Source organism: Physeter macrocephalus, chromosome 14 (genome assembly GCF_002837175.3).
Source record: "Physeter macrocephalus isolate SW-GA chromosome 14, ASM283717v5, whole genome shotgun sequence".
Classification (NCBI taxonomy): domain Eukaryota; kingdom Metazoa; phylum Chordata; class Mammalia; order Artiodactyla; family Physeteridae; genus Physeter; species Physeter macrocephalus.
The window spans coordinates 4740171-4752447 of record NC_041227.1 but is presented as its reverse complement, the minus strand read 5'-3'; the positions used below and the strand labels follow the sequence as shown (position 1 = coordinate 4752447).

The window sequence follows — 12277 nt, the reverse complement described above, 5'->3', positions numbered from 1 at the left end:
CAACGGGGAGGGCCACAACAGGGGGAGGCCCGCGTACCCCAAAAAAAAAAAAAAAAAAAAAAAAAAAAAAAAAAAAAAAAAAAAAAAATTTCTGTTTCCTTTCTGGCAGTACAGCATAGTGCAACATCTAGAGTCTGACTGTTTGCGTTCAGATTCTGACTCTGCCACTCTGTAGCTGCGTGACCCTCGGCAACCTTCTTAACCTCTCTGAGCTTCAATTCCCTTAACGGAAACATGGGCTAATATGGTTATTGTCAGGGTGTAGTGAACTACTGCTATACAGAAAGCTCTTAGCACAGCTCCTGGCCTATAGGAAGTAACCAATAAAGTTTCGTTATTATCCAATATTTTATGGCTCATGGCTTTTATTTCCATGTATATAGTTAGTGCAGCTTTCTATAGTTAGTGTAGTAGAATCATTAATGTTCTCTAATGACAATTATTCTTTTGTAGAATGAATTGCTAAGTTCTTTAGGTCTCTGATAAGCAGAGTTTTTTGAAGAAATATTTTCTGTTACTTTAAAACAGGAGTTCTTAACCCATGAAGTACACGATTGGGCCTCAGGATGTTTTGAAACCTGATCCTTATGAAAAGTTGTATGTGTGAAAAGGGCATGTATGTCTGTGGACATCATCAGGTCCCAGAGCTGTCTGTTTTGAACTCGGTGTTTTAAAGCCCACTCCAGGCCGGGTCCGCGGTGCTCCGTGACCGTCTGTGGGCTGGAGGTTGCATATTCTTCCTGGGTCCCGAAAGGTACTGAGAATTGCCCGTGCCACGTGACTGTGGTTAGGGGCCTGGTGCTCCCAGGAGGGACCCTGCAGGAAAATGACATCGTTGATCGTGGCACACACATTTGTTTCTACAAATGTCTAATTCTGTGTTAGAATTATCTGGGTAACTGTCATACAGTGTACATTTTTAATAGGCTCTAATTACTAGCCTAAAAGAATTAGTTGAGAAAAAAAATGTGGTTAATGTTTCAAAGAAGAGTAAGCACCTAGGCGCAAACTTGTCATCTCTTGTTTTCAACTGTTATCAGTTACTGCCTAAATTAACCGTGGTTTTTCTCTCTGCCGCGTAGGAACCCTCTGCTTTTTTGCAGTAGTGCTTCTCGCCCGGCTATTTCAGTTCAGGGGATAGGAGGGAAGCCTTTCCACCCCTGACGCGTGGGTGCGTAGAGGGTGATGGCCAGGGTCAAGGCCAGATCACGAGGGGCCAGATCCCGTTGGTCTTCCCACGCACGGACTGACTTGTTCCAGCCTCTGGGCCGGGCAAGGGTAAGGTTCTGTATGCACCCCGTGTGTTAGAATATGGGAGCACAGACAGGCTAAGTCACTTACTCTGGTCACGCAGCTAATACATACAAGTTGGGGGATTCATCCATTCCAGGGGCGTTTGGCGTTACCTGGGAGGGAGGGGATGCCTGCCCTCAGTTGGGGGTACAGGGGAGAGCAGGCTTGGAGAGGAAGAGGCAGTATGACAGCTGGCTCATTTTTGGCCAAAGTGAGTTGCAGGCACCCGTTAGACATCCATGTGGAGGGGTCTGGTTGGGTGTTGCCAGGCCAGGGCTCAGGGTTGATGGGACTCGATGTCACGGAGTGGGTGGAGCTGCATAGTGAGGACACTTAGGCCAAGACAAGATATGGCGCCGAGGACTTGCCATCAGATTCTTGCTTAGGGGTCAAACTTCTTTTTCTTTCGACCGTTTTAAATGTGTTTGCGTAGAGCTCCGTGGCCAGTTTTCATAGGGGCGAGTGCTTTGCTCACTTTCTTCTGTGACCCAGATGGCAGAGAGGGTCCTATCCACAGTGGTGAGAGTGCCTCAGGCCGGCAGCCCTGAGGGAGGGCGTTGGGCCCTTCTCGAAGGCTCTGGTCTCATCACCCTTCCCTTGGTTTATAAACCTGCCCCCTGCCTTTTCCAGGCATTGTCAAGTCTGCGGTACTCTGAGGCTTCAGCCGGGAAGGCCTGCGAAAGTAGCAGGCGTGCGACCGGCCCCGTCTTGCCCAGGTGTGACCCGTCCCAGTTGGTGTGCACTTAAGAGTGTGGCTCCCCTCTTCCCTTCTAGTTGGATTGGAGGACTGCGGTCCCTGATGCGACGGCACGAGGGTGACAGCCTTCTTGGACGTTCTGGGCCAGGACAACCTGCCTGCACTGCTCGCCTGGAAAAGTACACTTTCAGCGGCAACATCTTCAACTGGTAAGCTGTGCCTGGCCTGCGTACGGTTAAGGGGCCGCTGGCGGCCACCTGTCTGTGACAGCCTTGCAGGATGCGTGGTGGAGGTGGAATACGGGCTGTTCCCTGGGTGCTGGGAGTCTACCTGAACAGCACTGCATTGTTAGGCTTTCCCATTATTCTTGTTGCTGTTTTACTGACCACCCGGTAAGCCAGGAAGGAGACGGTGGCGAAATTTAATTGGGATTTAACTCATCAGGATTGCTAACTGGCTTTGCTTCACAGGTACGGCGCTCGGAAGAGTAAAAGGCGTCCCGCAATTGAGAAGCGTCGGTCGGGGCGTTGCTCGCCCGTCTTGTGTCTTGACGGCACTGGGCTTCAGGGACCTTTGTGCCACTTGTCCTGCACATCTGCTGTCACTCCTCATGGTGCTGGCAGGACCCTCCTCCAGGCTCAGCCCACGCCTCTTCCCTTCAGCAGACGACCTTGACTCTTCCTTCAGGAGGAGAGCAGAGACTAAGGCATCCCTTTCAGTTCCCAGTCAGCCCAAACCTGCATCTGCCGGCACTTCCCTCCTCCCTCAGGGGAGAAGGCGCTCTCTCTCTCCCGTCTCCCTCCATCTTCTGTCTCTTCCTTGTCACCCCTTCTAAGGGCCCTTTCCTTCCACTTAAAAACCCTCTCTCACTCTGACAGTCCTGTGGACTCTACCCGGCCCTCCCCGCATCCCTTCCCTGAAGGACAGGTTCTGTTAAGACTGGTGCCTACTCACTGCCTATTCCTACTACTCCTTTAAAAAATTATAGTCTCTGCTTTCACATCTGTTAAATCATAGAAGGCTCACAGCAAGTGCTACTGAGCGAGCCCAATTATTATTCCAGACCTACAGCTGGGGAAGTGAGGGTACTGTGAGTGGCGGCTTTTGATGAGCCGCTCTTCATTGAGACATGTAGTCCACGATTAAACAACTTTCTCTTTTAGGGTCTGTGCTTTTCATGTCCCGTGTAAGAGACGTCTGCTTCCCCCCAGGCCACTAGCGTATCTTCTTACACTGTCTTCCTGAAGTTTTGTTGTTTCCCGTTCACACTGGGAGCCACAGTCCACCTGGAATTGCTTTTCTTGTTTGGTATGATGTGAGGGAGAAGTCAGGTTTCATTTCCCTCCTGTGGTCTCCAGTTAACCCAGGGCCATTTATTGAGAGCGCTTTGATCTCTGTTCTGCATTGCCACCTTTGTCTTCAGTCAGGTGTCCGTTTCTGGACTCTCTAGTCTGCTACATTGGCTGTGTATCTGTCGTGGCACCAGGACCCCACTGTCCTCATTACTGCAACTTTGTCATCAAAGTCTTGGTATCAGAGAGATTACCTGATACCTTGCTATCCCACTTTGTTCTTCAAGATTGTCCTGGCTGCTGTTGGCCCTTTGCATTTCCAAGTGTATTTTAGTACCAGTTTATCAGTTTCTAGAAAAAAAACCTGCTGGGATTTTCACTGCAATTGCATTGCATCTATAAATCGATACGTAAAGAATTGACATCCTTACAATATGTAGTTTTCTACTCCTTCCATTTTTTAAGATCTTCTTCACTTTCCCTGTGTGTGTGTGTGTATGTATACACATATATACATATACATGTATAAACATACACATAAATAACTATAAAACTATAATACATGGTTTTCTGTTGTAGAGATCTTTTGTATCTTGTTAGATTTAGTTCTAGGTATTTCATCTTTTAGGCTAATGTAAATTGTATCATTTCTTAAAAGGTATATTGTAACTGTTGTTGACATATGAAAATGGAATTGATTTTTATATTTTGATTTTGTCTCCATTGATTATGCTAGGTTCACTTATTAACTTTAATAACTTCCCTGTGGATTCTGTGGGTTTTCTACATACTACAGTGATGTTGTCTGTGAAAAATGATGGTTTTATTTTTTCCTTTCCTATCTTGTTTTATTTTTTTAGTAGCTACCTCTCATCAGCTTAAGAAAATTTATATTTCTGGGTTATATTTCTTTACATTTCTGTTTTGCTAGGAGATTATTTTTAAACTTTAAAAGATAATCTCAAACTTTTAGAAAAGTTTCAAGAAGAGTAGGAAGAATTCTTATGTATCTTTTACTCAGATTTGTCACCTTGTTAACATTTTGCCACATTTGATTTACATCTCTCTCCGTATTTTTCCTTTTTGGTTATCAACCATTTGAGAGTAAGTTGTACACTTAGTGTTACTTTTCCTTTAAATCCTTCAGTGTGCATTTTTCTAAGAACAAGGGCTTACGTCATTTACTTACGTAATCACAGTTCAATTACCAAAATCAAGAAATTTAAGTTTGATACAATACTATTATTTAATATGTAGATTTTAATCAAATTTTGCCAGTTGTCCTAATAATGTCCTTTATATCAGGGTTTTTTGTTTGTTTGAGTTTTAGGTCCAGAGTCCAAGCCCGCATCATGTAGTACATTTAATTTTCGTGTTTTTTTAGTTTCCTGTAATCTCTAACAGTTTCTCAGCTTTTCTTTGCCTCTCTTGGTATTGTTGACATTTTGAAGAGTATAGGTCATTTATTTTATAGAAAAAAATCACTAAGAGTTTTTTAAAGTCCTCAGTGAGGTCTGAATTTTATATCATGCTTCTTTTGTATCTGAAGGGAAGAATGACTCTGGGATGGGGTAGGCCTATGTCCTACTTTAGTAGATGGTGCCAGTTTTCCAAAGTGGTTGCCATAATTTACTCTCCCACCTTTGCCCTACATTTTATCTGCCAGTTGATATTGTCAGATTTTAAACTTTTAGCCAATCTGGTAGTATGGTAGTGTATATAACGATATTGCTTTTTGATTTTAATTTACACTTTCCTTATTTATGAGTTTGAACACCTTTTCATATGTTTGTTGAACCTCTGAATTTCTTGTGAAGTGTCTGTTTAAATGTTTTGTTGGGGTAGGGGGTGGATGGATTATCTGTCTTTTCCTTAAGGATTTGTAGGACGTTTTTGGTTTGTTCTAGATTTCAACCCTTTGTCAGTTGTGTATGGTAGACGTCCTCCCTCTTTCAGTGGCTTATGTTTTAGCTTTATTAATGGTGTTCTTTTGGTGACCAGAAGCTATTCATTTTAATGTAGTTAAATTTATCAACATTTTCTTTTATCCTTAGTGCATTTTGAAGTGTCTTTAAAATGTCTTCTTCTACCCCAAGATCATAATCGTATTCTTTTATATTGCTTCAAAGGCTTTAGTTTTTTTTTCTTTCATTCACATTTAGGTCTGTAACCCATCTGAAATTGATTTTTGTTCATTGTGTGAAAGGCGGGGGTGGGGGCGGGGGGAGTCCAGCTTCATTTTCCTAATTGTCACAATACCACTTACCAAAAATATGTCCTTTCCCCAGTGCCATGTCTGTTATAATCCGATGTCTGTTCATGACTCTCTGGACTGTCTTCTTTTCCAGTGGCTGGTTTGTCTCCCCACAGCCAATACCACACTGTCTTGATTACTGTAGATTTGTGGGAAGTCTTGATATTTGATAGAGAAAGAATTCTCACCTTGTTTTCATTCTTTGACATGACTTGTTTTTCTTGGTCCTTTGCATTTCCATATAAATTTCAAAATCAGCCTATCAGATTCTAATACAACAAAACAAAAACAACACCTATTAGGCTTTTGATTGGATTTGCATTGAATCTGTACATCAATTGGGAGAGAATTGCCCTCTTTACAATATTTAGACTTCCGATCCATAAACATGGTATATCTTTCTATTTATTTAGGTTTCCTTTAATGTCCCAATAAAATTTCCTCTCTAGAAGTTTTGTGCTCTTTTGCTGGTGTATTTTAAAGGAAATCTAAGATATTATGTCATTTTATCCATTAAAGACTTCAATCTAACTGCAGTATCATCATCACACTCAACAAAATTAGTAATGCCTTCCAGTCTACCAATCTACGCTCAATTTTCCCTGACTGTCTCAAAATGCCTTCAAAAAAAATTATTTATTTATTTTTATTTATTTGTTTTTGGCTGTGTTGGGTCTTCGTTGCTGTGCGCGGGCTTTCTCTAGTTGCAGTGGGCAGGGGCTACTCTTCGTTGCAGTGTGCAGGCTTCTCATTGTGGTGGCTTCTCTTGTGGAGCACGGGCTCTAGGCACGTGGGTTTCAGTAGTTGGGGCATGCAGGCTCAGTAGTTGTGGCTCATGGGCTCTAGAGTGCAGGCTCAGTAGTTGTGGCACATGGGCTTAGTTGCTCCCTGGTTGTGGCATGCAGGCTCAGTAGTTGTGGCTCGTGGGCTTCATTGCTTTGCAGCATGTGGGATCTTCCTGGACCAGGGCTCGAAGCCGTGTCCCCGCCTTGGCAGGCAGATTCTTAACCACTGTGCCACCAGGGATGTCCATCAAAATGCTTTTTTATGGTTGGTTTGTTTGAATCATGATCCAGATAAGGTCCACACATTTCATTAGGTATATATGTCTCTTAAGTCTTTTTTTGTTCATAGTTGTTTTCCTTTTGATCTTAAATCTCTTTTACTCTCTAATTGATTCTCCCTGTCATCTTCCTCCTACATCATTTATTTGTTGAAGGGGTCATTAGTCTTTTTTTTTTGGCTGCATTGGGTCTTTGTTGCTGCACACAGGCTTTCTCTAGTTGCGGTGAGCAGGGGCTACTCTTCGTTGTGGTGCACGGGCTTCTCATTGTGGTGACTTCTCTTGTTGTGGAGCACAGGCTCTAGTTATGCGGGCTTCAGTAGTTGTGGCATGTGGGCTCAGTAGTTGTGGCTCGCGGGCTCTAGAGCGCAGGCTCAGTAGTTGTGGTGCATGGGCTTAGTTGCTCCACGGCATGTGGGATATTCCCGGACCAGGGATCGAACCCATGTCCCCCGCATTGGCAGGCAGATTCTTAACCACTGCGCCACCAGGGAAGTCCATCTTGAAGGGGTCATTAGTCTTGTAGAATTTTCCACATTCTGGATTTGGTGGTCATTATTCTCATGGTGTAATTTCATGTGTTCCTTTGTTCTCTGTATTTTCTGTAAACTGAAAATTAAACTTGGAGACTTGATTAGATTCTGCTTCAATTGTCTTTTAAACAACACTTCATATGTTGTCTTGTGTACTTTTTATTACAAAACATCAGGAGACAAGGTCTGGTTGAGATGTTAATATTGAGCAGTGGGCGCAGGTGTTCGATTCTTTCACTACAAAATTCCTTACCAACCTTTCTTCTAATGATTTTAATGGTCACAAATAATCATCGCTTAGATCTGTTATTTCATTGTCTGTTGGAAAATGGTAATTTTCTTTTTATTGTCTGTGAAATCTGTAGTATGGCCCCATTTTCCATCCTCTTGTTGGCCCTTGTTGCCTTTTCTCTTTTTTTTCCCTAGGTGATTCTTACCAGAGGATTATCAATTTTATTAGTTATTTTGAAGAATCAAATTTTGTCTTTGAATTCCTCTGTTATATGTTCATTTTCTAGTTCAGTAATTTTTTGCTCTAATCTGTATTATTTTCTTCCTTGGAGTTTTTTTTGGGGGGTAATTTAATTGCTGTTCTTTTTCTTACTTCTTGTGAGGAATGCTTAACATTTTACTTTCTTGGCCTTTCCTTTATAACATCTGCATTTTACATTTTAAGATTGCTATTAAGTACTATATTACGTATTATAAATACTTAAATATTATATTAGTTGCATCCTCAAGTTCTGATAGGCAATATTTTCATTACCTTTTAGTGTAGAGTATTTTTAACATCCATAACGATTTCTCCTTTGACCAATAAGTTATTTAGAAGTATATTGATTAATTTAGAAATATTTGAGGATTTTTCAGGTATCTTTCTGTTATTTGCTTCTTAGTTTAAGTCTTTTGTGGTCAGAGAACATACTTTGTATTATTTCTCTTCTTTATAAGTCGCTGAGATTTGTTTTATGGCTCAGAAATCTACTCTAACTTGTTGCATGTTTCATGTGCGCTTGAAAAGAACGTGTATCCCAACATTTTTGGGTAGAGTATCCTATCAATGTCAACTTGGAAAGCTCTTTGAAAACATTTTTCAGGTCTCTTTATTCCTATTTGTTTTCTGTCTTCTTGTTCTGTCAATTACTGAGAGAGGAATGTTGGAATCTGTGACAATAATCATGGATTTATCTGTTTTTCTTTCAATTCTAACAGTTTTCATTTTGTGTATTTTGAAGCTGGGTTCTTGGGTGTGTACACACTTAGTATTGCCCTGTGTTCTTGAATAAATTGATCTCTTGATCAGTGTGCAATGTCCCTGTTTATCTCTAGTAATATTCCTTTTTCTGAAGCTTACTGTGTTTAATATTAATATATATACTGCCGCTTTCTCTTGATTAGTGTTTGTATGGTATGTTTCTGCCTATACTTTTGTTTTTAACCTTCCTATGCCTTATATTTAAAGCCTGGTTATTGTAGAAAGCATATAGTTGGGTCTTGCTTTCTTATCCAGTTTAACAATCTGCCTTTTAATTTGAATGTTTAGCTCATTTACATTTGTTACTGTTGATATGGTTCAGTTTAAATCTACTGTCTTGCACTTTGTGTTCTGTTTGTCTCAATTCTTCCTGGTATTTTCCTCTTTTCCTGCCTTTTTAAGAAAAATCAAATGAGTTTTTTAATAATTCCAATTTATCTCCACTATGGACTTATTAGTTATACCTCTTTTAAAGTTTTTTACTGGTTGTTCTAGAGATTATAGTATATTTCTTTAGCTTATTCCAACTGTTCAAATAAAATTATTCCACTCTTCATGCAGTGCAGGATGCAGTATAAGAACTTTACAGCAGTGGACTTCTGTTTCCTCGCCCCCTATTGTCTTCCTACATTTTACCTCTACACAAGTTACAAACCCTGCAATACCTTGTTACTATATTTGCTTCAGATAGTCAACTATCTTTTTAAAGCAACTAAAATGAGAAAAATATTTTTTATATTTGCTATCATTTTCACCATTTTCGTGCTTTTTAGTTCTTTCTGTAAACTGTCCATTTCTGTCAGATATCCTTTTGCCTCAAGAACTTCCTTTAACAATTCTTGTTAGCACAAGACCACTGTCAATGAATTCTCACAGCTTTTGTTTGTTGGAAGGTTTCTATTTCACTTTAATTTTTTCTTTAATTAACAGACTTTATTTTTGTGAGCAGTTTTAGGTTTGCAGAAAAACTGAGCAGAAAGTACCGAGAGTCCCCGTATTCCCTAACTGCCCTGGCATGTCCAGCTCTTCCAGTGACCTGCAGCACGTGAATCAGACTTATCTTCAAGTCCTCGTCTGATTGTCCCCACATCGGCGGCCAATGACCTCACCTCTCCGCGTCTCCCTACCCAACGCCTGCTCGTCCGCATGCTCGTCTCCCTGCCGCATTCCTCCACGTCCTTCTTCTCTGTCTTTAGAATCTCATCACTGTTGGTCATCATCGATTTTCCTGCCTCCTTACAGGCCTCGGCTGTGAGCTCCTTCAGAGCGGGACCTGGAACTTGCTGGTCTGCACCCTAGGCCTCCTGCCCCTAGTCCAGAGCCAGTGGGGCTAAACTCATGATCATAACTGCATGAGTGGGTGAGGGAAAGAAGGGACAGAGACACCAAGGGTTCCTTCCATGGTGACATTTCCAGGGAACATTGCCATGTGAAATCAAGCCATCCTCTTTCTTTATGTTTAAAAAAAATTCACAGAAATAATACATGCTCTTTGAAATTTAGCAATTCCAGGAGTTAAATAGTGAGAGTCTCCCTCCCTTCCCCACTATAATCTTAGATAGTAACCATGAGCCGTTCGGTGTATATCCTTCAACACGTTTCCTAAATGAGTGTACGTATATATGAGTGTGTTTATATGTACATGTATCGCACACACGTGCATAAACATAATTTTTGTTAAGAAATGGGTTCATACTGTATGTAAAATTCTTCTTCTTGTTTTTTCATTCCATGAATCATGGGCATCTTTCTAACTCAGTGCATTTCTATAGGTACCTTTAAAAATGGTTGTATGGTATGCCAGTGTATAGCTACATCATAATTTATTTTAGCTTCCCTCTTTTGATAGACATTTTGATTGCAGTTCTTTGCTCATATCGTAATATGGCTGATGGCTGATGCACTAGAGGACTCATCGTGTGCCAGGTGCCGTGCTCTGAGCTTCACGTGCACAATCTCATGATCTCATTTAAGCTTCCTCACGCTTTCCTGAGGCGCACAGTTGTCCACTGTTCTTTCATGTCATTAGCACAGCTGACAGAAGTATCGACTCTGATGCTTCTGGACTCTGCTCGTCCGCTATGACCTCTCCAGGTCATTCCAACATCAGGCATCCAGAGTGGTGGTGCCAAAGCACCAATCTGTTTGCGTCTTTAGCTCTCTCGCATTCTGCATTCACAGCGGTGGATGTGTCCCTGCTTCAGGGCCCTCTCTTACCCCTTCGCTTGCTTTCCTTAAGGGGGCGGGCCTCCTGTGACCACTTGAGGCTGGGTGCAGTCCTGTCTCTCCGTTCTATGGCCCTGCAAGCAGATTGAGGATCTCAGTTGCCTGATCTCCCCCGGGAGGCTGCCGTGAATGTGGTTCAGTGAGGTGTAATCAGGGACTTCACAGTGTCTGTTCCGGCTTCCCCAAACCTCCCGGCTGCCGGATCGCGACCTCTCGTCCCAGGGGTGGTGTAAGTCTCTCCATGGGCAGGCTCGAGCTGATGGATTTCTTCCCGGAGTATGCGGGGCCAAAAGATGCCTCTTTGAATTCCACATTTCTAGTCATCTTCTTCTGAAAATCAAGGCGGGTTTTCGACTTCAGCTCTTCTCCCGATGCTTGGCCAGAAATGACACAGAGACGTGTATTATTTCTAGATTGTCAGGTACCCAGAGGAGCAGACAGAGGCAGACAGAGGCCCCTTTCCATTTGCTCCAAGACACCCATCAGGAACGCCAGTCCCTCTTTGCGGGCGCACCAAGGGCTCCAGGCCACCGTTAGCCACTGTTGATCCCTTTGACTTTTCCCCTCATCAGTGCCTTTGTTGAAAACACCTTTATCAAGGCATACTTTTCATGCAATAAAATCCACCCACTTAGAGCGTCCAGTGAGGTGAATTTGGGGTAAATGTATGCACTCATGCAGTCATCTCCATGGTCAAGTTTGAACGTTTCCATCAGCCCCTTGTTTCCTTGTTTGCCTCTTTGCAGTCAGTCTCCCCCTCTCTCACCACCGCTGGCCCAGGCAACTACTGACCTGGTTTTTGATGCTAAGGTTTTGCCTTTTTAAGAATTTCCTATAAATGGAATCATGGGATATGTAGTCTTTTCTGCTGGCTTCTTTTACTTAGCAAAATGCGTTTGAAATTCCTCCCTGTTGTTACCAGCAGTTCTCTCCTTTTTATTGCTGAGTCATATTCCATTGTGTGGATATTCTGTGTTTTGTGTATGCATTCCCCACCTGACAAATATTGAGATTTTTTTCCATCTCGTGGCTATTGTGAATGATGCTAATATGAACCTTTGTGTACAAGTCTTTGTGTGGACGTACGTTTTTATTTCATTTGGGTACGTACCTAAGAGGGAATTGCTGTGTTGAATGGTAAGTGTACATTTAACTTTTTGAGAAGCTGCCAAATTGTTTTCCAAATAACAGTTGTGCTGTTTTGCATTCCCACAAGCAAAATCTGTGAGTTCCTGTTGCTCCATATCTTTATCAGCACTAGGTATTGTTATTATAATTTTAATTCTTCTAGTGGGGGTAGTGTTACCCCATTGTGGCTTTTTTTGGTCTTTGTGTTTTGTTTTGTCTTTGAACCTTATTTTGAAGTAACTTCAGATTTACAGAATTGCTGTAAAGATGGTACAGAGAGTTCCTTTTTGCCTTTTGCCCAGCATCCTTTAATGCAGTGGTTCTCAACCAGGGGTGATTTTGCCCCCAGTGGACATTTGGCAATATATAGAGACATGTTTTTGTTTTTTTTTTTTTTTTTGCGGTACGCGGGCCTCTCTCTGCCGCGGCCTCTCCCGTTGTGGAGCACAGGCTCAGCGGCCACGGCTCACGGGCCCAGCCGCTCCGCGGCACGTGGGATCCTCCCGGACCGGGGCACGAACCCGTGTCCCCTGCAT

At 42.3% G+C, this 12277-nt stretch overlaps 1 protein-coding gene across 1 annotated transcript in view; it reads left to right on the top strand.

Moving 5' to 3' along the window:
- LOC102994950 (putative serine/threonine-protein phosphatase 4 regulatory subunit 1-like) overlaps positions 1-12277 on the top strand; it is a 74181-nt gene that overhangs the window by 18608 nt on the left and 43296 nt on the right. The window contains 3 exon segments of the mRNA XM_055090767.1: positions 1924-2009; positions 2108-2154; positions 2157-2199. Coding sequence (XP_054946742.1) covers positions 1924-2009; positions 2108-2154; positions 2157-2199 — 176 coding nt within the window.